The sequence below is a fragment of the Trichosurus vulpecula genome, chromosome 3 (assembly GCF_011100635.1).
Source record: "Trichosurus vulpecula isolate mTriVul1 chromosome 3, mTriVul1.pri, whole genome shotgun sequence".
In the NCBI taxonomy this organism is placed as follows: domain Eukaryota; kingdom Metazoa; phylum Chordata; class Mammalia; order Diprotodontia; family Phalangeridae; genus Trichosurus; species Trichosurus vulpecula.
Window position 1 is genome coordinate 400,868,265 of NC_050575.1, and position 26,604 is coordinate 400,894,868.

General features: G+C 48.5%; 2 protein-coding genes across 2 annotated transcripts in view; one reads left to right on the top strand and one right to left on the bottom strand.

The window, feature by feature from the left end:
* Window positions 1–925: 925 nt before the first annotated feature.
* On the top strand, window positions 926–8,583 carry PGAM2 (phosphoglycerate mutase 2). Its single transcript, XM_036749274.1, has 3 exons — window positions 926–1,373; window positions 1,531–1,711; window positions 8,387–8,583. Exons 1-3 carry the CDS (start codon window positions 960–962, stop codon window positions 8,551–8,553), a joined length of 762 nt encoding a protein of 253 aa, XP_036605169.1. The 5' UTR covers window positions 926–959; the 3' UTR covers window positions 8,554–8,583.
* Window positions 8,584–9,400: 817 nt separating this feature from the next.
* The window catches only part of DBNL (drebrin like), a 28,970-nt gene continuing 11,766 nt past the window's right edge, over window positions 9,401–26,604 (bottom strand). The window contains exons 3-13 of the mRNA XM_036749273.1: window positions 22,434–22,546; window positions 21,414–21,488; window positions 18,087–18,233; window positions 16,887–16,964; window positions 16,460–16,611; window positions 15,833–15,875; window positions 14,811–14,904; window positions 11,875–11,970; window positions 11,621–11,736; window positions 11,151–11,253; window positions 9,401–10,306 (exon numbers count right to left, since the gene is read on the bottom strand). Of these exons, the coding sequence (XP_036605168.1) occupies window positions 10,167–10,306; window positions 11,151–11,253; window positions 11,621–11,736; window positions 11,875–11,970; window positions 14,811–14,904; window positions 15,833–15,875; window positions 16,460–16,611; window positions 16,887–16,964; window positions 18,087–18,233; window positions 21,414–21,488; window positions 22,434–22,546 (1,157 nt within the window). The 3' untranslated portion in view covers window positions 9,401–10,166. The remainder of the gene's footprint in view (window positions 10,307–11,150; window positions 11,254–11,620; window positions 11,737–11,874; window positions 11,971–14,810; window positions 14,905–15,832; window positions 15,876–16,459; window positions 16,612–16,886; window positions 16,965–18,086; window positions 18,234–21,413; window positions 21,489–22,433; window positions 22,547–26,604) is intronic.

Consider the following 26,604-nt stretch of genomic DNA (forward strand, 5'->3'; position numbering starts at 1 on the left):
TAGTATGAGGGAGAGCAGAGTGGGAGATGGGATGTAGAGGGAGACCCTGGGGGTGGGAGAGTCAAAATTCAGCTTTCAAGTACTAACTCCTCAAACTATTACATTTGGGACGTCAGAACTTTTAGGCAAGTGAGGTCCCTGAGACCTAAGGCCCATTTCTACAAACTGAGAGGGGGCTTCTTACTCCTACTACCTCTCAACCCCGCCCCCTCCCCCCCCCAGCTTGGACAAGGCATTTGTGTATCACCATGGTAACAGCACTGTCACCTTTGCCCATCTCTGCCTGTGGCCTCCAGAACCCCCTCCCTAACCCAGCTTCCTGGGTGCCCTGGGGGGGGACCTCTGTTTTTCTAGACCCCCCAGAAGGCCCATACCACTTGCCATCGAGGTGTATGTCAGCCCAGAGGGTGGGGCTTCAGCATTAGAAAGCCTGAGACACCTAGACCCCCCAAGTTACTCCTTGATCAGGCTTCCTGGCGCTCCCCCAATGCTTTAGGGCTCTGAGGGTGGGAGCCAAGATGGCCCCCCGGGTTCCACTCATTCCCTCAGATGGTCCCTCTCACCTTTACACCCAAACTCAGGTCATCTTGCCACATCGCCCCAGGCCCAGAGGCCCCCAGACCCTGACTCAGGCTAAGGAAGTCCCTGGGCAAGAGGCCCAGCTCAGGACTTATTTTGGACAGATCTGTCACTGGAGTCAAGTCTCAAAAGTTATTTTGAGGCTGGCTCCCTTCTGCCAGCCTTGGGCTCCTCCTTCCGACAAGGCCACTGACCACCTGCCACTGTCCATCCCCCTCCCACAGGCCCAGAATGCCAGCTGGCAATTAGTCAAAGGGGGAGGGGTGGAGTCAGAGCATCATAAAGCCAAGAACACTTGGCCCATAGACTGTGCTCCGCTGCATTTCAGAGCTGTCTCCACCACCCACATCCCCTCTGCTTTGCCTGCCACTGCCATCACCATGCCCACCCATCGGCTGGTGATCGTCCGCCATGGTGAGAGCACATGGAACCAAGAGAATCGCTTCTGTGGCTGGTTCGATGCAGAGCTGAGCGAGAAGGGGAGGGAAGAGGCCAAGCGTGGAGCCCAGGCCGTCAAGGAAGCTGGCCTGGAGTTTGACATCTGCTACACCTCAGTACTGAAGCGTGCCATCCGCACCCTCTGGATCATCCTAGATGGTGTGGACCAGATGTGGGTGCCCGTGGTGCGGACCTGGCGCCTGAACGAGCGCCACTATGGTGGTCTCACAGGCCTCAACAAAGCAGAGACCGCCGCCAAGCATGGGGAAGCACAGGTCAAGATCTGGAGACGTTCCTTTGATATCCCACCCCCACCCATGGATGAGACGCACCCCTACCATGCGGTCATCAGCAAGGTGAGAGAGGGGATGTGTGGAACCTGGGGCTGCTCCCTTCCTCAGGCCAAGGAGAAAGAAGGGAGGGTTGGAATATGAGGACGATTAGTGTGGAGAGAAAGCATTGGGCCCCCGGTTAAGGATGCATCCACGGCATTGTCTCTATCGCCTCCAATAGGAGCGGCGCTATGCTGGTCTGAAGCCTGGGGAGCTGCCCACCTGTGAGAGCCTGAAGGATACTATTGCCCGGGCTCTTCCCTTCTGGAATGAGCAAATCGCCCCCCAGATCAAGTCAGGGAAGAGAGTTCTTATTGCTGCCCATGGCAACAGCTTACGAGGCATAGTCAAGCACCTGGAAGGTAAGATCTCTGTGACTCTGTCCCTGGCAGTGGGAGCTGCCTGTGGCTACCCTGCAATGTCCTCCTGTCCCAAGCCCTGCAGGCTCCTGATCTGGGCTTGAGCTCCTCCCCAGGTACCCCACCTCCAAACTAGGAGCTAGCCTTGGAGCCAAGGCCATACAGAGAGCCTGGTCCCCACTCCAGATGCTCAGTTCTTAATTAGCCTGTACAGATTTCTCGATTGCTCTTGGAGATAGCCAGGATAGGATGTGGCCCACTGGGAGAATGCCCTTAATTGCCTGAACCAGCCAGTTTTGGGGGTGATACACAGAAGCCAGGACCCCAGAGAAGTGCCTTACTGCACTTGGGCCTCACCCTCCAGGACCAGCCAGCTTGGCTAGGAGACAGCTGAATTCATGTTGGCCTTACAGAACTCAGCAGCACCTGTCACTGCCAAATACTCCTTGGGAGAGAGGACCCTTTTTCTTATGTCGCCTGAGCCCGGACCTCAAGGCTTGGGGCACAGGGTGGGGTGGGGATGGCTGACTAGACAGGTAGGAAATGAGGGACTGATGCTGCTACACGTGACTCAAGCTTCTCTGTGCCTCAATTTCCCTGTGAAACAAAGGGGTTGGGCTCCAAGGTCCCTTTAGCTCTAGACCACTGGCTTGGGATTTGGAGTTCTAGCCCCTAGCTCTACCAACAGATGTTCTACACTTGAACAAGCCCAGCTGCCTCTGTAGATCCGTGAAATGTGAAGTTTAGACTAGGTGGTACACTAGACAGAATGCCAGGCCTGCAGTCAGGAAGGCCTCAGACACTCACTAGCTGTGACCCTGGGAAAGTCACTTAACCTGCCTCAGTTTCCTCACTGGTAAAATGAGAATAGTAGTACCTATCTCCCAGAGTTGTTGTGAGGATCAAGAGATATTTGTAAAGTGCTTCTCAAAACTTAACGCACTATACAAACACTATGATTACTGTCAGTTTGAAAAGCATAAAGCTGACTTTGCAGTGCTTCATCGGTGTTAGATATTCTTAAATGATCTCGCAGGTTTCCCCCAGAGTTAACGTTCTTTGCTTCTACGTTCTGACACCAAGCAGCTGTTTGCTTCCGTTTCTTTCCTCAACACCCCAGTGCCGATTTTGCCTGAGACAAGCCACCATTTCCCCCAGGGGACCCTACTTTCAGTGACCATCAACCGCAGCTCACCCCTACCCCAAGGGAGTGGGGAGGGAAGGAATGGACAAGTCCATATATGTGTAAGAAAGAGGACAGGGTGATAACATCCATATGTAAATTACCTGGACATGTTGGTGAGAATAAGGAATAGAAGAGCTGCCTCCACCAGAGGTGGGGAACCCACTGCCTTGAGGCTGCAGGTTCCCCACCCCTGCTCTAGGCTCTATCTTAAGGCCTTCAGGGAGTTCTAGCCTCAATCATAGGGCTATTAAGGGCCAGGACTCAAACTCAGTCTCATGAGTGCAGGTGGGTGGGAGAGTGGAGATGGTGGGTGGTCTGAAGCAAGCACCCGCTGCTAGTGTCACAAATGAGCGGCCAGGGACAGACATCTGGCATCTGCAAGTACCTAGTTTGCCCCAGAGCTAACCTAGATGTTGTGAGGGGAACTGGCCTTCTTAAGTCTTGTCCCCTTGGGGGCACATTAGGTTGTGGTCTGACTTTGAGAGGTAAGGGTGGCCAGAGCTGGGTGTGGGACGAGAGAGGCTTCTTTTCTCAAGAAGCCCCACCCTTTATCTTGGCAGCTTTAGTAGACTGAGGTCTGACAGAGCCTAGAAATGAGGCAGCAGGCTTTTCATCCTCTTCCTTCCTATGTTTCTCAGAACTTTTCCCCTCATGGAACCCATTTGCAGTCCCCAAGGAGAGAAATGGGAGGAGAAAAAAAAAGGATTTAGGATGGGGTATAGAGAAGGGGAAATACTTGGCCATGGCCCAATCGGCAGGCACACTTGCTCTACGAATCCAGCTCAGACAAGCTGGTCCCCTCATTGGGGTGCTCACAATGGCTGAGAGCACAAGTTTTGCCCTGCTGTCTCTAGAGTTCTAAGGATCAAAGCATAGGCCAGGCTGCAATTTTGCTTTCACCTAGGTGTCTCAAGGTCCAGCTGTCACTTAACCCATGACCTTTTGGAAGGAACAGAACCAAGCATGTAACTTTGGTGACATTTATTTCCATCACCCCGCCCAGTGGCAAATAAGAGATCTGGAGGCGAGGACACCTGGGTGGACTCTGAGGAGATGCACAACCCCCAAGGGAAAATCTTTCCTTATAATGCTTCATACCAGCCTCCTCCCCCAATCAGGGCCGAGGACAGATCTTATCTGCACAGCTCAGGAAATGACCACAAGAGGAGCCCACTTCTTCACTAACTAGGTGGCCAAAGAGGGGTCTCCTACTCTTGGTCTGTGACTTTTACAAACTCAGGTTTCTTGCAGCTCTAATATTTGATCATTCTTAGCAATAATGTGGCCCAATTTTCTCATTTGATGAAAAAACCACCCCAGGTAGGCAGAGGTGGCTGCTGCCGGGGCTGGGGTTCATGTTAGGTGCAAAAGAGGAGGTGGATTACACACACACATTCACACACCCCCCAGGGCTCCCTCAGAGGATCCTCCAGGAAGCAGCTCTCCAGCCCCTAGCCCACTACACCCAGGCTGATCCAAAGAGAAGGGGGTTGGCTTACATGACCTTATAAGATCTATTCCAGTACTAAATCTATGATCCCGTGACCTTCACCTTTTTTTTTTTAATGCCAATCGGATCCATTTTAAGTATTTAATAGACCTTCACTTATTTCTGTTACTTGTGGCCTGGGTACTAATGGGTGGGTTTTAACTCTTTGAATCAGTCCATCTGTGATCCAGTCCTTAAATGCCTTGTAACACATACACTCTGGAGAGGCAGTGTGGTAGAGGGGACTAGATTTGCAATCAAAGCCCTGGTTCAGATTCCAGTTCAGCTACTTGCTCCCCGTGTGACCTTAAACAAATGCTCTAAGGCCCCTTCCAGCCATGTCTAGGATCCTGTCAACTTCTGAAAAAGAAATGAAGGAAAACCTTGAAAGGATGAGGCGATTTCAAGGTGGCCTCATTTGTTGCTCCCTCAGGCAAATTAAAAGTTTATTCAAAGGTGAGATAACTGAGCCCCTGGAGTTGTGAAAAGTTCCATTAACAGCCTAGGGTTTTTCAAGTTCAAAGCCAAAGAATTCCTATGGTGTCTTTAAGGGAAATGCAGATGTTGGCATATATGTGCCATCCTTCTCACTTTTTTCTAAGAGCAGGCTCTCTTTAATAGAATTTTCATAGTGTGCTGCCCTGTGGGCCTTCTCGAAATACATCAGAAGCAGCTGGCAAGTTGTCGGAAAAGCTGATGGGGCAAAACCCACGGCACCTCAGATTACCCTGTGGACAGCCAACTTGCAGCCCCTAAACTTGGCCAGCCGTAGCACTCATGCTTTTTTCCCCCTTTAAACTGACAAGTGTTTACAGACTGCACTTAACCTGTATACAGTTCATTCACTCTCCGGGCCAAAAATCTAAAAAGCGTGACATTTTGAAATTTTTGTTGCTCTGGGCCTTTTTCCTTTAGGGAGCCCAGGACAGAGCTGCTGAGGGATAACCTACTGGCAACTCCAGTTCCTTGAGACTTCTCTTGGTGTTAACGCAAAGTAGGCAGCATTTGGCAGGGTCTGATTTGTACTTGTAATAACAATAATCCATCTCCTGAAAACGTAGATCTCAATTCACAATCGCACTTCAGAGGGGTTACTGAATGCCATCTGCTTTGCTGTTACGAAAGTACTCATTTCAAGCGTTCCCTTGGAAAGTGCCCTGTGTATGATCACTTTTTGGAGAGAGAAGGCATCAGTCTTCTGTCTCTATATTAACCTCACCCATCTTCAGCCTAAGGCTGAAATTCAATTTCCTAACAAGATAAGTCTGATATCCTGCAATCATCCCTACATTAGTGCGGGCTGGCAAAGACACTAGACATGCAATACGATAGGAAAGGAACAGAGCAGTAGTAGGGAAAGGTTTACTCTCCAAGTGTCATTTTTCCCAAAATTTTCAACTAACTCCAGGTATAAGCACCCAGGAAATAACATTTATGATACCTATGAAACCCTCTAGCCCAGTGCCACAGCTTCTTGCCTCAAACCTCCAACCCAATAAGCCTATATAAATGAGCTAAGAACTGAAAAGATAATTTTAACAAGCTAAAACACTGAGGGGAAAAGCTGTTAAAAAAAAAAAAACTGCAGAGATCACCACAGGAAAAGAAGACTGAGTGGCAGGTACTCTGTGGTGACAGGTGAAGAAAAGGAGAAACAGTATTATTGCCATTAGAAAACCAGGTTTTTTAAGATTGTTTTGTTCTTACTCCAAGTTATTTGTACCCTGAAAAATTTTCTCGTTTTCCTTTCTCCAGCAAGGTTTCTTTCCACACCTCAGGATGAGTCTTTCTCATTGATTCCATGACCATCAGAATGGAGTAAATAAGGCGGCATGTTGAGGTCTTCCTTTTCCTAATTGTGTTCAAATCCAAGTGTCTGAGAGCCCAAAGTTGGGTCCCAGCAAAGCAGTGTATAGTAACTCAGAACTTAACCAGTTGACTTACGTACAGTAAGCTTTTCAGAAGGTAAGAAAGGTATATATTATATCAGGCCTAAGTTTGCTGAAAATGCACTGCTATCAATTTATTTTATGGATATTGTTTGGACACAACAAATCTTTCCCAAGAAACACCCAAACTGCACTACACATGCCCCAAAGCCAGTGATTGTCATGCCACCTTTCACATTTGGAATTGGCCAACTGTTAAGAGAACCAGCAAGCCTACTGTGCACAATCAGGAGCTACTCAGAATGAGTTCTTGATTTTGTTCAGAAAGTTGAGTGGGGAATTATCATCCACTAACATCAAGTAAGATGGCAGGTACCCTTCCAGTGAAGATAAGAGCATCCCAGGTTAATGAAATGTTTTTTTTTAACTCTCCATGGTTAAATAGTGTGAAATCCTGCTTTTTTGCAATTTTTCTTTTTGCTCTGGGAATATGATGAGGCAGATAGCAAAGAAGCTTGTACGAAACAACAATTCCTGAAGTTTTCGATGATGAGAAGCACAGGTTCTCAACAAATGAGCACAACATTTCAGGTCCAGAGTTGTAAACAGGTCCCAGGCACTGGTAAGAAACTTGGGGGCATTTCTGATAGACAATAAAGTTGTTTTCCACACACATGCATACGGGACCACAGAGGGGTGTGGCTTTTCTTTCACATAGTAAGTTAGGGACAAGGATGGAACAAGAACTCTGTTCTCCATGTTGTTTTCATACCTCGCTGCTTCATAAGCAGTGGCACAGCTGCAAGCCATAATCTTCAGTGAGCAGAAGCTGGTAAGGGGGCCAGGTGCTCAAGCCCCTAGGGATTCACACAGGGAACCCATCTTCCCAAACATCAAGCTCTCATCACCAACAAGCAACAATAAACACGATAAATGGTAACGAGGGTAGGGACAATGCTAGGTATGTTTGGTTACTGATTCACATCCCACCTAGGATTCTAGCATCTAACACCTTGCCCATTCCAGCCCTATCCACCCTCCATTTTTCCTGAGTTTTGCTCTCATTCCCTCTTCCTTTGTGTGAAGTATTTGAGATGCTAGCTTGGAGCAAGCATACCATTCCCTGGAGAGCAAAGGACAGAGGGCACTCTGTTCCTCTGTAGTCTGCTCCCCCCCCCCCCCCCCCCCGACCATGCTGGACTTAACGTCACAGGGACCAAGGTTTGAATCTTGGCTAAATCCTGGGCCTCACTTCCCTCATCTGCAGAATCACTAGATGCCACCTAAGGTCCACAATCGATGATCTTCTGTACTTCCAGTGTCTAAAATCCAAACGGAGGAAGGGGAGGGATGAGGAGTGTCCTCTCAAGTAGGTTGTACGTGAAAAAACCCATTTTGTGTTTGATGCCCAATAGCTACGGGTGTCTTGGATCAAGAGCTCCACCCCAGAACTGTCTCCTGAGCACACTGGGTGGTGCCCACTGCTGGGTGAGGATGCTAAAGGTCATGTTGCTATTCCAGGCAGACGTGATAGCATGAGACCAGACTGGGTCAGGTTTCCACAAAGTAGCTCCCTGCCCTTCCCATGCTAGGGGGAAAGCCACTCTCTTCCCTTTTAGCCCAAGAATTAACCACCACTTGGCCCAAACCATATCATGCCCAATACCTCCTGAACTGGGCCAGCTAAATAAATCTGGGTTCAAAGCCACTGAGACACCAGACAAGTCACCTATGGTCCTCAGTTTCCTCATCTGTCTTCTCCAGCTCTAGGTGAGAGGAAGCACCTGGGCCTTAAAAACAGAGCAGGATACATTATGATGAGCCATCCCACCCCTCCCCGAACACATGGAGCACTTAGCGCTAGTTTCTTCAGCATGACCTTTCTTCACTAACTTTAGGATTTTGCTGTTGAGCGGGGATTTGCTTTAGGGCCAGCTGGCCCAGGCTATAAAGGTCACTGGAATGCCAAGGAGGTTATCATCACTGTCCACTCCATGGGGCCCAATCATTGCTCCTGACTTGACCCCACAGTACTACTTCCTGGGTGATTCCCAGGAGGCAGGAAGTCAGGAATAATGCAGTAGGCTCACTGCTGATTCCTCTGCTGTTCACAGGCATGTCAGACGAGGCCATTATGGAACTCAACTTGCCCACTGGGATCCCCATCGTGTATGAACTGGACGACCAGCTGAAGCCCACCAAGCCCATGCAGTTCCTTGGGGATGAGGAAACAGTCCGGAAGGCCATGGAGGCAGTGGCTGCCCAGGGCAAGGCCAAGTAATAGCCTGGAAGCAAACTGCGCAATAAAGTCACCTCCACCCATTCCTCCTGTTGAGTCTGAGCAGGTGTCTGACCCATGGGCAAAATCGAGGGGCAGAAACACTTGGGAAATGGTCCTGTGCACATCTGGGAGGACTGTGAATGGGACAAGACCCTGAGTAGCTAGTCAGCAGAAAGGAAGCTAAGGCATCACACTCTTAGCTCTGCCTCTGGTGACACTATCCCAGCACCCTCAGATCAAACAGTCACATCCCTGGCCAGTACTGGCCCTGTCAGCTTCTGTGGTACATGGCAGCCACAAAGAAGCTGCAGGATCAGGGAGGGCTGTGGGAGGCAGGACCTTCCCTGTGTCTGTAGCTGAATGACCGTGCCATCAACACTCCCTGGATCTCTCCTCCATCTGGTGAAGCCTAAAGAGGCTCTCCACCTTAGGATGGAGAGCTGCCTAATCCAAAATGTGAAGGGGCTAGTCCAATCTTCTAACAGGTGATAGTAGAACACAGTGGGGTCCCAGAATCGGTGGTGCTCTCGAACCCAACATCTGAGGGATGCCAAACACGATGGAATCATCCACCCGCAAGAGCGTGGTTCTAGAACCTAGGCTAGTTTGTAAATGTTTCAAGGTCCCCCACAGAGGGCCACTACATTGTTGGGGAAAGGGGCTAGTTTTTATTTGCTTAAAGCTGTGGGATGGGATAGAAATGGGGAAAAGCAAGCAGCCAGAGCTGGGAAGGGCTATGATGAACCCAGCTCTGGAGTCTAAGTGCTCCCAAGCCCAAGTTCCTGTGGCCTGTCTATTGATTAAAATACTGGGAGAAAAGACCCTTGTTACAAGACACAGAGACAAATCACATTGCAGGGTGCATCATGTTTGTAGAAATTTCCACACATTTGATTCATGTACTCCACTGGTGTAGGCTGTTAACCCTGGCCCACACACACGGGGGCCAAGGGAATAGGAGAATGGAATGGAGACAGCGGCAGATTAAAAAAACAAAATCCCAGAACAAAATCCCAAACTGCCTCCAAACCATGGTAACCCAGGCTGGTTTTGGTCATATACGAAAATAAAAACACTTCCTAAATTCATTCTACCCAAAAAGTCTCTAGTAACAAGCGCTGCAGCCATCACCCCTCGAAAGCAAGAGGAAAACAAAGAGAGGGCCAGACTCACCAGGGGCCCCCGGAGGTGCTGGGGAAGGCTGACACTCACAGCCAGGAGGGCTCAGAGGCTGTGAAGTGAAAGAGGGCTTAACTTAATCACCACCAACATGGACAGAAGTTTAGGGGACACTGGCAGATCAGACAGGCCCAGGTCTCCCTCTGAGGATGTGAAATCACCAGGTTATTGCTATAATGGGGGAGACGAAATTATAGGCCAGCAGAAGGGACCCCAAAGCCTGGAAAGGCACTGAATGGAGTCGCCTCACCACTTCAGCAAAAGAAAAGTCTTGTGGGGGCTGGGTGTTCACAGGTCCCCCATTTCCCCCAGCGCAGTGGATATCTTATCAGGCAACATCACCCTAGCACCCAACCTCCAGGGCAGGTAACATGCTGCGTCAGTGGAGTGAAGGAATGACCTGGAGAGTCCAGAACCCCATCGATGGGCAGCCCTCACTCGATAAGCTCCACATAGTTGGCAGGAAACATGCCAAAGTGGCCATCTGGGCCATAGCCACGCCACCAGCCGTCATCGATTACTTCAATTCCTGTGATGAGGTTTTCAGGGTCAAAGGAGATCTCTGTGTCATCGGCTGAAATAAGAGAGCAGAGCAAAAACACTGATTACGAACAGCCTCAGGGACACCTTGTGAGCCAAGTTGTTCAGCTATTCATTCCCCACTCAGCCCCGCCCCCCCCAGAGCCCCTGCCCCTGGGGGTCTTCAGGTCTGTGGATGGCAGACTGAGAGGCAGAAGGGTCCCCAGAGGCTGAGTCTAGTCCCCCTGTACGGCAGTGCTGGTGCGGACTCTACGTCCAGGGAGGGCTGTCCCCTGGGCCTCCCAGAGGACCCCAGGTTCTAAAGCCTGGGCCAGGAGTGCATGGGCTCTGGCAGTTAAAGGTGACTGAGCTGGGAAGGCTCCTAGCTGGAGCAGACTGTCCTCCAAGCACCAGAGAATTCAATTCAGAGGCTCATGGTCAGCCTGGGGACCAGGCGACCAAGGAGCCCCAAAAGATGGAAGACCATCTACTAAAGAACTGAGGTTCTGATCTGTGCTCATGGGAGGATGCCCACAAGGGTGAAATCAAAGCCCTTTAAAGTAGGGACGAAAAGCAAATCTACGATTCTTGCTAGAACCACTGTCCCCCATAATACCAGCCCCTGGATTCAGCATTCTGAGAACTTGAATGTGCTATACATTACACACACACACACACACACACACACACACACACACACACACACACGCACCCACGCATGCGCGCACGCATGCACAGACACGCATGCGCACACACACAAACACACACACACAGTGATTTTCCCTCTTCCTGACACAGGCACGCCTGCTCCCACCCTGAGCTCTCCTCTGGGGCTGCAGATGGCTCTCACCATGCCCAGGCAGACAGCACATGTCACACTTCACACACGTGGGCCTTACCAGCCTGGTAGTCATACAGGGCCCTAGCACAGAGGCCCTTCTGGCCCAGCTCTGGTGCCGGCTTGTAGTGGTCGGTATACACATAACTAGCCTCTTCCTCTACCTGTCCAGGGAAGGTAAAAGGAGAAGGATGGTTTCTTTTCCAACAATGTAACCTGCCCACCCTCACCTCTCTCTCCTGGTGCTGCCCAAGAAAGACTTCTAAGGTGGAGGGGGAGCAGCCTCCCTGTACAGGGAGAGGTTGAGGATGAGGAGACACATCTTCCGAGGGCTGGGGAGTTGCTGCCTCCTGCCCTCCATCCTCTGTGGCCCACCCAAAATGTCAGGTCCTGGATCATGACCACTGCCCTCCCCCTTCCTGCTCAGCAGAGCAAAGCTGCCAGGTCTGATGGTCTTTGTGGGCCCAAAAGGGCTCCAACTGAGCACCATTTTTGACAGTGATTCCCAAAGGAAGATGTTGAAGCATCAACCTGCGGGGGCTCCTCATAGAGATTATCTTGCTCTGGGGGCTCCTCATACAAGCTTTCTTCTTCCGCTTGCCCTGGAGAATGAGGGGCAGCACCAGGGCCCTGCTGCACTTGGAAATCTGAGAACAAAGTGTCTCCATCAGCCAGACTGCACCCAAGCACTCCTCCTCCCACTCACTCCCAAGGCCTAGAGGCTGCTTCAGAAGACTCAGACACTTCCTATCACCACCCTTCCATAAAAAACCAAAGCGAGTTACTTGTTGCAGGCTCTGGGGAAGCTGGGGTGGCTTCTGTGGTAATAGAAACTTCTGGCTGGGTGTGCTGCCTCTGCAGGAAGGGGCTCCGAATCTTGCCTAAGAAATCAGACAGTGAGAAACATCAGGTCAAACACGAATCTGGAAAGGAAGATAAAAGAGCCTGAAGTCTCATTATCTATTCATTTTCTTTCTAGGAGGCAGTGTGACATAACAGACAGGGAACAGGACTTGGGAGAAAAACCTGCAATCAAATCCTACCTCCAAAACCTTCCTGTGTGACCCTAGGAAAATCACTTGACACCTCTGGGGCAGTTCCCTCATTGGTAAAAGGTGGGGTCCCAGGTCTGAACAGACTTCTACTATTAGTACTGCATATGAAGCAGTACATACACACAGTCCTCAAAATAAATGCCACAGCTAACGAATGCTGATCAGACTCGAGATAAATGGGCCCTTCCCGATGCCGCCCAGGCAGGTCTTCACTGTCCTCTTGCCCCCACCATGTTCCCACTCCACACTGTTGGGATGACCCAGCCCACTTCTGCAATGGACACGATCAGCGTCTCTCCTCCAGGGCAGCCTTCTCTGGACCATCCATCATTCTCTCTCCTCCTTCACTAGGACCATTAGACCTATTCTCACTCCTCACTAAAGCTCATTTCTCTCACTACTGTTAATTAAATTCTTCCCAGCCTCCTCCTCTCCACTGTCTCTAAGGTCATCTTCCTCCCCCTGTCCATCCATCTATCCCTCCCTCCGCTCTCCCCTCCCCACCTCTTCATCTGCACCCGTCCCCCAACCTGGCCACCACTGACTGACCTCCTGATCAGACTCCACCAGTCTTGGCCCAGGCCTCGAGCCCTCAGGCTCTCTTGGGCTGAAGCCTGCTGCTCCCTTATTCCACCCTGGACCCATCTCCCCAGGCTTCTTGGAAGGCTCCTCACTCTCTTGCCAAGCTCTTCATGTGGATTCAGGCCTTAGTCCTCCCATTTCTCTAGACTCTCCCCCTTGGCAATCTTTTGCTTTCATGGCCTTGATCACCTTTTGGCCTCCAGGCATGTCCTCTTTTCTGACCATCAGGTCACTCCTCCAGACGCACACACCAATTCAATGTCCAAAGCCAGGCTCAGCTTTCCTCCTAAACCTAGTCTCTTCCGATGCCATTATTTGTGTTTGTGACACCACACTGACCGACTCCCCACAGTGAAAGCCTTAAAGTTATCTTTGGAATGGAGAGGTGAGGGAGGAGGGGGAGCGTCTGTTCTCTCCTCTCAGTTACCATGGCCACCACCCTCAAACAAGCCTCATTAATGCACCTGGAAAATGAGGGAGCTTCCTCAGACATCTTGCCACATCTGTTCTCATACCACAAGTGCAAGATCGGATCCTGTCGTTCCTCCACCAGGAGGAACTGCTTCCACGAGGAAGTCCAGACTCTCCTGCCTGGCATTCAAGGCCCTCCAAGAGACAGCACCAGTCTCCTTCCTCATACTGCCCCCTCCCTCAGCTGGTCTCTCTGCCCCCTGGGTGGGCACTGCACCATCTTGGAGCCCTGCCCAGCCTCTGCCTGTTGAAGTTTCATCCATCCTTTAAAGTTCAACTCAAATGAAACCCTCCTCCAGGAATATGCCCCTGAGCCCTCAGTTAGCAATGGCCTTCCCGCTCAGGCCTCCTTCTTTGGTCCTCTCTAGGGCCCTTCTCAAGCTGCAATATATACTAGCTGTCTTTTCTGCATCACGGGCAGGGACCACTTCTTACCTAAACCTTCCATCTCCCTCTACCAGGGTGTGCACACAGCAGGCACTCAATAAATGTTTGCTGAATGAACAGCTACATGAATGTGCACAAACATAGGAAATGAAGGTCAGGCTCAGAAAAAGCCCAGTTCTCCTGCATCCCAGGGCCAAACTCTTATCCTAGATGAGATCAAGCAATGGGATCTCATTCCCTCTCCCTGTTATTTCCTAAGAGCCCCATCAAGGCGAGTAAATGTGGTTTGGGAATAGGGAAAGGGGGTGGAGAGATGGATGATGGAAGAGGCTCCAGGCCCAAGGCACCTCCCTGCACCTTGCTGGAGACTTATCCCATGGAAAAGTGAGATGGGGATCTGCTCTGTCCTGATTAAACAGCAGTCTGAAGTCCTGTGGGGCCCAAAGTCTTAGCCACTTCAGTTCCTGAGCACACTGCCACCAACCTCCCCTCTTTGGAAAGGTGTGAAGGGCTCGAGGGCTTGGACAAGGAGCAGATGGGAAGACGGGCACACCAGGACATACAGAAGGGTCTCTGAAGCTAGTCTTGGCACAGAAGAACAAAACCTGAGTCAGAAGGGATCTGAGAATGTGATCTGGACTAGTCCCTAATTAATGTAATTAATTCCTTCTACAACAACTCCCATTACACCTCTACTTGAACACCTTTAGTGATGGGGAACTTACTACCTTAGGAGGCAATGGAAAAGCCCCAATATTTGTCAAGTCCAAAGGCTGTCTGCTGGGTTGTCCCAATTCTCATCTCAAGATATGGTTGAACAGAAGCCAGGAAGTACATTCAGAGTATACCCAAGGCAGTACCAAATATTTCTACAGTAGCTTCAAAGCTATCGGTTTACAGTCTTGTTCTCTAAAACAGAGGTGTCAAACACACAGTTCACGGCCCCACTGCACGTGCAACACTCTTGAGTATAGGTCAAACTAGATTAAAATATAATTGGTAAATATTTAACAAAGTAGATAAAAAGACAACAAAACAGAGAAAATGCCAACATGTGAGCCCCTGACTCTCCCTGAGTTTGACACCACCACCCCCCATCCCCCAGTCTAGAGGAGGATGAGCTTCCACTGGCTCCTCCCTGACCCACCATGACATGAGCTGGGGGCCTGGTGGCCTTCCCTGACAATACCCATCCATACCAAAGTAGCTATATGGCCCCTTCTCACCTGGCTGAGAGCCCAGAATGGAGGTCGTGGACATTGCTCTCTCCTTCTGCTTAAAAATATCACGTGGGTTTGCCGGTCGATGAGATGCTGCCTCCTGGGGAGGAGGGAATGTACTTGAAAATACAAGCTGACTGGGCACATTTGCACAGCACTGACTAATTCATCAAGTGCTTTCCCACAATACCCTTGAGGAGTGGGCAGTCAAAGGATTATTACCCCCATTTAACAGTGAGAAAACAGGCAAAGAGAGAAAGTGATGGGCTCATGACTCATTAGACAAAGTTAGTAAATCATGGCCTTGGGCCCCAGTCTTAAAATCTTCTGCCTGATGCCAACTGGTCTCTCCAGTAATCACACCTGCAAAGTGCTGCCAAGGCTTCTTAGCCATTGGGCTAAATATTGACCACCCTTGCAGACCTGGACTCCAGAATGGGAAAGCTAAGGGGTGCCTGAAGCCTCTGACTGCATCAGACTCGGCTCCCTTCAGCCTCTCCCCCATGAGAGGAAAAGAAGAGATGAGAGACCCTGGGCCAGGACTGAAGCGCCACCATTCATCCAGTCTTGTCCGGACACACTGCTCCATCGGTGCCTCAGCACAGCTCAATCCTCCCATCATCTCACCTGCCTCCAAGCTGAGCTCTCCTATTTGAGGCTCTCCTGCCATCCTCTGTACCCTCTGGAAGGTGCCTGGGGTCCCAACCCCAACTCCTCCCCCACCCACAGAAGAGGGTAAGCACCTTTAGGGCAGGTACTGTTCGTTCCCCTCTCCCCAGGGCCTAGCACAGTGCAGGGGTTGGACCTGGGTTTGATTAAAGATCCCAACTCTTCGAGACATACAAATATCATCCCTATTTCACAGATAAGGAAACTAAGCAGGAGGAAGCTTGAGGGCCTGCCTGGAACCCCACAGCTCAGTGGTCTGCCTCCCAATGGACATGTGTCTGTCCTCAAGTCTCATGGCCCTCACTTCAAGCTAAAGGTGGCGAGAAGACTTCAAATGTCAAAGGCAAGCTCATCCTCACCTGTTGCTCCTTTGAAATCTTTTCTTGCTCCTGCTCATACTTCCTATCAGGTGAATTGGGTAAGAGGAAGAAGAAGTAATGTTAGAGTCAAATCTAATACTTCCAGCTAACCCTGACCCTCTCTCCCCACTAAGATGTCATTGCTTGAGGAAACCCCTCTTGGCTAGTACTTAAAGGGAAACCCTCAGTAAAGAGCACAGGGCTAGCCATTCTCTCTGAAGGCAGAAGAGAACGTGTGGTGGGGAACAAATGACGGGGTATGAATGTCACTGGTGGAATACTATAACTGTGACAGGACACATGAGGAAAGAAGTAGCTTCAGAGAATCTGAGGAGTAGTGAAGGAAGAACAACCAGGAGAACAAGGAACTCTGAAAGCCTCCAGGACTCGGATGGCTGCTGGAGGACTCAGGAGGGAACATGCTGCCCGTCTCCTAGCAGAAATGGGCACACAGATTTTTCTGGATATTGGCAATGTAGAGGTTTGTTCTGACTATGCTCATTTGTTACAGGGGTTGTTTTCTGTTTTTCCCAGTGAGGGAGGAAGTGGAAAGAGGTGGGAAGAGAAAAATTGTTAACTTAAAGAAAGTTTAAAACTAAAAAAGAGGACTTTGGCCCCAGCCTTCACCTCTGGGCATCAATCTCATGGGCATGTTCCTGGTAGCGCCGCTCTCGATCAGCTGCCTCCTGCAGCTCCCGCTCCCTGCGCTCCTGCTCGAGTCGCTGACGCTCCTCCTCAGCCCTTCGCTTCTCCTCCAGCCGCCGATTCTCCTCATCTTTCTGCGGGGACAATGACACTGATCCTTAGGTGTCCTTACCAGCTCCAGAACAGGGAGAGGCAAGTCTGTGGGCACCTCCCACTCACCCCTGCCCATTGTCCTCTCTCTGCACGTTGGTCACCAGGAAGGGCACATAGCACTCAGCTGCCTCTATCCCCGACACACACACCACTCAGATCAACTGATCCCTCCATCTTCCCTCAAGCAAATTTCCTGCCCACTATCATTCAGAACGAAAAGACTGCTGCAGACCCAAACCTTACCCCAAACGCTCACCTCTGCTTTGGCCCAGAAACTGTCTTTACCAACCCTTTTGATCTCAGATACAGCATTGGTTTTTTGGTACACAGAGCCCTGTAGAGAGACAGACAATTTTAATCAATGACCTGGACCTTGAAGGAAAACTAAGTCTCTAAGGCCTCTTGGACATAGGATCCAACAGCAGACAAAATCATATAATGTCCTCACTTCCAGAAATTTCTCCTTAAATCAAGAGGTTCAGGTTTTATGGCAAGTACTGTCAGATACAGATGCTTTACATCAAGCCCCTCCTGGGAACAGCACCCTGGAGAAGAGGATGCCATGGCCCTCTACAACAAAGAAGTAAAAGGTAACTATTAGCCTCCCTGATCTGCCCATGATGATTCTAGTTCAGTCCCACTGGGCTGGAGGCCAGGAAGGACCCCAAATCCCCTTAGGGGCTGGCTCAGTTATGCTAAAGGAAGTCTATTCCACACCTATCTGTATGAGACAGGCACACCACAACCACGTATGGAGAAGAACAGAGGACGCTCTGCACTGGCCAGAGTATTAGACTGTAGGGACACGAGGCCTCTCCACACACCAGAGCCAGCTGGACCTGGGGGTACCACTTGCTCCCAGAAGACAGGGCTTCTTCAGGGCATCTTAGCCTACCACCTTATCTCCACCCAAAGCAATTACTACAGAAGGTGCAGCTGTCCAACAACTAAAGAGTGATTCCTGCCAGCAAACATCAGATTCAGATGCTATGGTAAATAGCAAGAGTCCCTGCATTTGGGTTTGGAAACCACACCAATTCCTGGAGTAAAGACTGCTAGAACAAGTGGCCTGGTTCAGGAGATACAGCAGGGACTCCACTCATCCTAACCCTCCCTGGCTTCCTTTCTAGAATCTGGCACATCAACAAGGTCAGTATTTCCTTGATTTGGAGGTGCTATAGCATGTCATGGCTATGAAGGCCATGTCTCTAACACCCCCTGAAGCAGACAGATCTCCCTAGGCCATTAAGATTTCCGTTTCAAATCAGCCTCCAAGAAGAGCTGAATGTCGGTCTGTCCCAAGTGGGCTTGGATGCATACTCCTGCTACTTCTGAACAGAACAGACACCAAAAAGCAGGAGCCAGGCCAGTCATCTGGATTCCTCCTCCTCCAAGCTTCTCTTCATGTAGCAAACCCCCTGGCAAGGACAATACTGGCCCTGGAGCAAGGACTCACCACTGGCGCCTGGGGGCCTGAGTCTTGGAAGCGGCTGCTCTCCTTGTGGAAGTTATAGTTTGCCCCTGAAGCTTTGGCAACCTTCTGCATGATGGATTCTGGCTCAACGTCTTCCTCAGCCCGAGCATTAATGGTCACATGAGCCCCCTGCAGGCAGACCCACAACTTGGAGAAAGGAATGCCCAGCCACCAAGTGGACAGTGGGCATCAGTTCACCCCATTCACAACATACAGAGCCAACAGTGAATGGTGCACCACTCATTTCCCAGAGGAGAACCCAATTTTATACAACAAAGCACCCAGGACAAGACTGACTATGTGAGTGATTGGGCGGGGAAGGGGGGGGGTGGTACACAAGGTTTCCATCCCAGTCACCCAGACTGACTCTGTCTTCTTTCTGACCTTGAGCCCCATAGTCTCAACAGTTGCTAAGTCCTTTCATTCTTAACTCTAAAATCTCTCATATGTAATCACTTCTTTCCCTTTCCACTGCCTTATTTTATCTCTAGCCCTCATGGCCTCTCCCCTAGACAACTGACCTCCTTCCTGGTCTCCCCTTCAGTCATTCCCATAAACTTGGGAGCACCTTGTCAGCTGACAGTCAACACTTCCCACCTTCTATGGCACCCCATGATGACAGTGAAAACAGCACTTTCAGGAAGGGGTATCCTCACTTTCCTGCCTCCAGAACAGCACAGTAAAGGAACTGGGATGGGTGCTGCAATGATGCCCGAGGACAGGGTAACAGAATGAAGCAATGGTGACAAAAAACATGCTCAAAGACAGTCCAACCTAAAGAAATTAACACTAACAGACATCCTAGAGAATTAAAGCATCTGCAAAAAGTGAACCACTTACACCCTCATTCCTCCTTTATCAACTTTCTCTTTCCCATATATTTAGGAGGAAGACTGTTCTTTTCACCTCACAGGCAGCACCACCAAGGGATGGTGACAGGGAAGCCCTGCTGGTGGCATAGTCAAAGGCATCCACCCTCTTGAGCTGCATGCAGAAAATGTTTCTAACCAGTGATGCCAACTTTGCCATGGATTCCCTTACAAGCCTGGCAAGTGCCTTTCCAAGGAGTGCTGATGTCAGAATGTGGCCACCAAGAAACTGGAAAGAACACCAGAGTGGGGGAAGTGGGGGGGTGGCAGGACTTGTGACTTCATTGGTCCGGAGAATCCTTAGTGAGGATAAACTCCCTTTGTCCTGGCAGTCAGCCCCACTCCACCTGATGGTCTGACCTAGGGCCCTGAGAGCAGGGACTTGTCCAGGATCACTCAACCAATATAGGCCAGAGTCAGGACTTGATCCTAGGTCTTCTTGGCTTCAAGACAAGGGTCTATCCACTGAGACTCTCCATACCCCAATTCTGAGCATTTTTCTGTCCCCCATGCCTGGTACACTCCTCCTCATCTCCACCTCCTCTTTTTGGCTTCCTTCAGTTCCCAGCTAATATCCTTAACCAGCTAACATCCTAACACTTTCTACAGGAAGTCTTTCCCAACTTTTCTTAAGTCTAGTGCCTTCTCTCTCTTATTCCTATATTTATATGTAGCTTGTTTGAATGTGTTTATTTGCTTGTTGTCTTCCCCATTAGATTGGGAGCTCCTAGAGGGCAGGAACTGTCTTTTGCCTTTCTTTGTATCCCCAACACTTGGCACAGTGCCTGGCATACTGTACGTACTTAATGTGCCTCTCTTTATTCATTCGACACCGCTTGGGCAGCTGGGTGCAAGGCAGATACAGAGAACAGGACAATCCTGGCCCCAAAGAGCTTGTAACTCTAGCAGAGAACAAGCACATCCAATAAAGGAAGGTACAAAGAATGGCTGGAGGAAGAAGGGGATGGGGGAGGGCCAATCACAGAAGCCTTCAGGGGAAGAGAGAACTTCTGAAAGGGACCATGAAAGATGAGTAGAATCTGAAGGGGGGCAATCAAGCAAAAAGAGACCCCAGAGCAAAGGTGTGCAAGGATCCAAGCACAGGGTGAGTTTGGGGAACAGCAGGAAGGCCTGAGCTGGTCAGAAGCAGCACAGCTTTCAGCAGTGGTCCTCAGGGTCCAGTATTCTTTGTCATGAGGAACCAGGGCACATTGAATGTTTAAGCTGGTAATACAATAGGAATGCTGGGAGACTCCCAACCATAAAAGCAGTTGTTTTGAGAATTCAAGGTCTCAGGTGTTTAGTGCATATTTATAATAGGCAAGTTAAAATAAACATATTTTGCAAATGCTATGCTTACCCTAGTACGTATGCCAACGAAGATTTAAAAATGGGCCTGTGGCATCATTGATACAGGAAGTTCCTGAATGAGGACACACGCTTTCTACTAACCATCTCTACATCTTAGTCTCAGGAAGCATGCCAGAACACTCAAGTGACTTGCCCAGCATCCCATTGTGAGCATATATGATAGAGGGTGAACTGGACCCACATCTGCTTGGCCCCAAGGCCAGCTCTCCATACAACATACCACACCTCCTTTGGGTTCAATACAATTTATAATAAACAAAATGACTTATCGATTTTATCTTATCTGCAATACAGCATCCAAAGTCTCCCAGCACAGCTGGCGTGAGGCAGAAGGACCTGTGAGAGTCACAGAATGTCACGCAGGAGGGCAATGGGAGAGAGTCAGAAAGACAAGCGGAGGTCAGCACCATGGGCAAAGGTGCCTGGAGGTTATTCATTAGTTAATGGGGAGTCACTGAAGGTTTGGGAGAAGGGAGGGGAAGTGCTCAGAGCTAAGCCTTAGGAAAGGGGATCTGGAAGCAGAGACAGAACGGATTAGAAGAGGCAGACCCTTAAAAATGCAAGAGGCAATTTAGGCCTGGCTTGAGATTATGACAGTGAAAACAGAAATGCCCCTTCTCCTCCTGCCGGTACTCTGTCACTGGCCCCTGGACTGTCCCTCTTCCAATCCCAGGCATTTTCTCTGGCTGCTCCCAGGCTAAAATCCCACCATCAACAAGAAGCCTTTTACAACTGTCCTCAATGGTAGTGCCTGCTTCTATGCATATCTTATTAGTACTGGACTGTCTCTCCTGTAGGGAGCCGGAACAGAGCTCAGCACAGTGCCCGGCTCATAATAAGTACTTAATAAATAAATGTTGACTTGACTGGAAATAAGGGGAAGATGTAAGAAACATTTCAGAGTTAGACCTGGAAAAAACGTGGCACCAATTGGTATTGTGAAGGGCAAGGGAAAGGGAGAAGTCTGATGAACCTAGAGGACTGGGAAACAGTAGCAGGAGTTTTGTAGTCAAGTCAGGCTGGCAGAAAGGAGCTGGCCTTCAGAGTGCCCTCTAAGTGACATCTTTACCTTCAAAAAGCTGGCCATCGTGCTGACGTGGTTGGCGCAGGCCCCCTTCCGCACATCATTCACGCCTTCACCCGTCTGCAACACAAGGAGTGATGGCTTCATCTTTGGGCCTGATCTTCAAATGGAGAACAGGCTAACTCCCAGAGTGATCCCACCCCAAAGCAGAAGAAAAGGACAAATCTCAAATGACCACGACTCTCTCAGCTCTTCTTGGTAAAGGCTCAAAGGAAAAGTTCTCATCAATTTATGGCAGGCAACCTGGGGCACAGTGGAAAAGGGCATGCATGAGTCCTTGCTCTGCCACTTCCTACCTAGTGAGAGTGGGCAAGTCCCCCCTTTTCCTCAGCTGTACAGGGAAGGGGTTGGACTCAATGGACACTTCCTTCCATTTTAAAGAATCCAAGAGCTATAAAGGACTCCAGGAGGCATCTGGACCAATTCTATCCAACAGGTGAAGGCCCTTTCCAACATGTCTGACAGTCTCTGGCTCTACACCTCCAGTAACTAGAAATTCACTCCTTCAGGAGGTAATAGTTCATTCCAAGATCAGACAGGTGCAATGATTAGGAACTTTTCCCTAGCAAAATAATGACCCAAAGTCTTTGCTAAAGGCTGCCACCTTAGACCATCTAATTCAACTTCCTGCCTGAGAGCAAATTAAGCAGAGACACTGGCAACATGAAGCTTTTAGCATGGAATCCTGGAACATCAGAGTCCTCTCATATTACCCCTAAGCTAGCCCATTGCTGGCTTTAGCAAACCTCACTAACGCACTGCCCTCTTCCGTTCTCTCTGGTAACATTTACAGAGGGCCTCATGTACAAATGATAAAATTTGGGCAGAGAGAGAAGAGTGACTTGCCACAAATTAGATGGTAAATCAGTGACATGTGAGTTAAAACTGAAAATTAGCCACAGTATCTCTTTAGAATCTGCTTTTTTTTTTTTTTTAATGTGCCAATCTTGGAAGCTAAGCAGGAATTAATTCTGAAGGAAAACTGGAAATAAAAGCTCTACGTACCCAGTTGACAAGGACAAATTTGGGTAGGCCGGAGTTTGGGTCCTTCACCCGGCAGAAAGCATACATCACCTTCCCACTATTTAGCTCCTCCACCATCTCTTCCAAGCCACCTTCTGCAGTACAAAGTAGCAAGGAAGGAAGTCAGGAAAGTGTAAGGGAAAATCCTAGGGAAACTGAACAGAGCTTATGACAACAAACAACAGTAACAATAAAAATGGGCTTTGGGGGTTTTTTAATCTTTTTTATTTTTTGTTATTCTGAATGTGACGAACACCAACACGAACACTTTCACAAGCAAAGAACAGAAAAAGAAGCCTCTCTGCAAAACTGTGACTGTTACATACATGTTGTTTTATCAAATATATGAAAAATTCAACCCAGTGGTTACAAGGCCATCCTGATTGTGTTCTCCAAACTTGCCTTCCATGTGTTTTAAAAAAGGCTCTAAAGACCTCTGTTCCCTTCTTTTGGGGGCATCACTATCTCTAGATTCCACACCCCTCCCTCCCTTCCAACTGAAAAAAAAGTCTTCCCTTGTAATAATCAAGCAAAACAAATTCAAACTTGGCTATGGACAGAAAACCTGTTTCATTCTGCACCTCTAGCCCATCACTTTCAGTTGGTCAATGTGCTGACCAGTGAGTCTTAAGATAACTCTTCTTTACAATGCTATTATAAATAACTTCATAAGTTAGTGTTACTATATAAACTGTCCTCCTGACTATGCCCAAAAGACTATAAAACTGTGCATACCCTTTGACCCAGCAATACCACTACTAGGTCTGTATCCCAAAGAGATCAAAGAAGAAGGAAAAGGACCTAAACACACAAAACTATTTGTAGCAGCTCTTTTCGTGATGGCAAAGAATTGGAATTGAGGGGATACCCATCAACTTGGGAATGGCTGAACATGGTGTGGTAAATGATTGTAATGGAATATATTGTGCTATAAGAAATGACAAGTAGGATGACTTCAAAAAAATCTGAAAAGACTTACATGAAATGATGCAAAGTAAAGTGAGCAGTACCAGGAGAACATTGTACATAGTAACAGGAATAATGTAATCATGATCAACTGTGAAAGACTTAGCTACTCTGATTAAGACAAATATTCACAACAACTTAAAGGGATTCATGACGAAATGTGCTAGCCCCTCCAAAGAGAGAATTGATGACCTCTAAGTGCAAATTAAAACATAACTGTTTCCATTTTATTTTTGCTTCTTTGGCAACATGGCTTAATATGGAAGTGTGCTTAGCATGGCTTCCTATGTATAATGGGTAGGGTATTTCTTGCCTTCTCAATGGGTCTGGAAGGAGTAAAAGGAGAGAATTTTGGAGGTGAAAATAAAAAAAAAAATTTTCTTCTAAAAATTGTCATTCTTCACTCTCCATTAGCTCATACGAGTATTCCCAGGTGTCCCTAAAACTGTCCCTTTCATCATTTCTTATGGTACAATAATATTCTACTACACTCACACACCATAACATGTTCAGCCATTCTCCAACAGAGGCACTCCCTATGTTTCCTGTACTTTGTTACAACAAAAAGAGCAACTCTATTTTTGTATGTTTGAGTCCTTTCCTTTTTTCTTTGATTTACACCCTGTAGTGGTATTGCTTTATTCTTATAGTTTTCATCAGCCACTGGGCAGAATGGAAATAAGCCAAAATGACTTAGTTCCATGGCAGTATAGACCAAAATGAAAAATAATGAGGTTGTGAAGCATGCATCCCAAGCTACTAAAATTCACTCCTGTCCTTACTCCTGCCCAGAACCCTCACAGACCACTTCTTCCACCTCAGGGAGTCAGTATCCCACTTTGCCTATCTCCTGAAGGCCTCTGGGTCCTCTGAGGGGGCAATTATAAGAATCCTCTAAAAGATCCAATTGTCTAAAAGGCTGTTTCTAAATTTCCCAATTCTCCCTTTGGGACCCACTGCAGACCCTCTGAAGAGGTTGTGGGATAAAAGTGAGGGCCTAGGCTGCATCCCCTAGGTTATGGGGCTCTAGAACTCAGAGAGCCCACGACTCTGCTTCTCTAAAAGAAGATATTTTAGTAGAGGGCACTGTGTAAGATGTTAAATACTCTCAAAGAATGTCAAGTTCTTATAGTAGCTATTCACATAGAAGTAGTTAGTCACTCTTTTTGTTTTCCCATTTTTATCACTAAGTGGTTTGTTAGGTTAGTCCTTATCTACAGTTACAACCTCTATAGGGTTTCCGGAGTATCCAGCAGCAAGCAAATAGCTAAAGGAGATCACCACAGTTCAGGAAGAGCTATGGATTAGAACCAAACAGCAGTGCTCTTTAAAATACACTGAAAAAGAACTATGTGCTTCAACAAGCAATGAAAAATCTCATTATGAAAGAGAGACAGATGCAAGAGACTACAACTTTACCATGCTTGGTCCTTCCATGCTTCCCTGACAAGCCTTAAACAATGTTTCGAGGGAAGAGAAGAGGCTTCGTGGATCTTCTCATCCAAGGAAGGGACTCTGAGACGTGCAGCCCAGCCTGGGCCTCCAGCAGAGATGGAGGTGGAGGGCTGTGGGATGCTGCTCAAATAAAGACTTTTTCAATGGAATGGCTAGTTTGGCGAAATGATTTTTCCTCTTTCTTTGTTATAAGGGATAATTCAAACGGGTAAAGAATATATTGAGAAATATAGTTGAGATAAAAATAAGATGATAAAAAGAATTATTTAAAAAGAGAACTACACTAGTCAGGACAGGGGCTTTAACCTCTCTCTTGCACCAATTCACAACAATGTGCAGAATAAACATTCTGACTTCTGTTCTCACCTACACATTCCCCACTCTCCCAAGGACTAAGGAAGCTAAGTATTAGCACTTGGTGTGGGGTTGAAAGGATTAGAACCAAGAAAACAGAACACCAAGATTTAGTCAAAATGCCTTCACTCCAACATGCCAATGCCCAGCTCTGCCACTTACTAGCTTACGTGATTTTGGGGAAAACACTCTCTGTCCTCAGTTTTCTCATCTGCAAAAAGGGATTTAGACTAGATGACCCCAAGGTCCTTCCCAGCTCTAACTCCTATGATCCAGGAGAGCTTAGGTGCCCACTCTCAAGGTCTGCCTCTTTGTCCCTAAGGGCTGTTGGTGTAGGCCATGTCCCCAGGAGGAGCAATGAGGCAGAGAAAAATAGGACCAAAAAAATCTGTATCAATGAGTTTTTAATCTTTGCTGAAATAGGCTGGAGGGGAGAGGCAGGGGGAAGGTACAGACTCCATTGAAGAAAAAACATTTTCAGGTTGAGTCCCATCATCCTGTGCCATCACTGAAAAGCAGTCCCTGCTGGCCTACACTGCCCTTGATAAGCCCAAGGTTATCACCAATGCCTCTGGGTATGTGTGTGTGCATGGCACATGAAAAAGATTCAGCAAGACAGCATATAATTAAGTGGTTAGATAAGCAGTATGGACACTAAGTACAACCCAGAGGAGTTAGAAGGAGGGACATTTTCGATTCTCCACCCCCCTGGACAACACAGGCGATTTTGGGGATTTTATTTAGCTGTTTTTCCAAAACTTTAAAAGATGTGTTATTTCCCTGGGGTGGGTGCTCTTTCCTTCCCCATAAAGTACGATATGACTGCCTTACAAGGCCTCCACCTTATCAGACTCCATGCCCTAAGAGCAGTTACAGTATCCAGATGCCTTAGAATCAAGGGAACGCAGCAGGGTCAAAACAGTAAGAATGAGAGGGTGCCAATGTCTTCACAAGTGTCAGGCAACATCAGGTGGTCCCAGGCTAACACATCAGGGGACACACAAGGAGTCGTGAAGTGAATGAAGGGATGTCCCCAGCGGTTCTCAACCAACTTTTCTTGGCAATGCAATCACCAAGATAATTCAAGAAGCATTTATTAAGTGCCTACTATATGCTACACATTGGCCCACAGCAGTGTCTCCCCTGTGCCTGTTCTAAGCAGGCACTGGTGCAAGGCCCAGACAGCCTCAACAACCACTTCCACGCCACCCTCAATACTGCTTTAGCAGTGGTGAGCAGTATCTCCTCATCCTTCAGGGCCCCTCTACAAACACGGAAGATTCAATGAGGCTGTGTACTCATTCCCTTGGAATGCTGAGAATTCTTATTTCACACTTTGTGTGCCCAAAGATGCACCACTACATGTGCCACTTGCCTT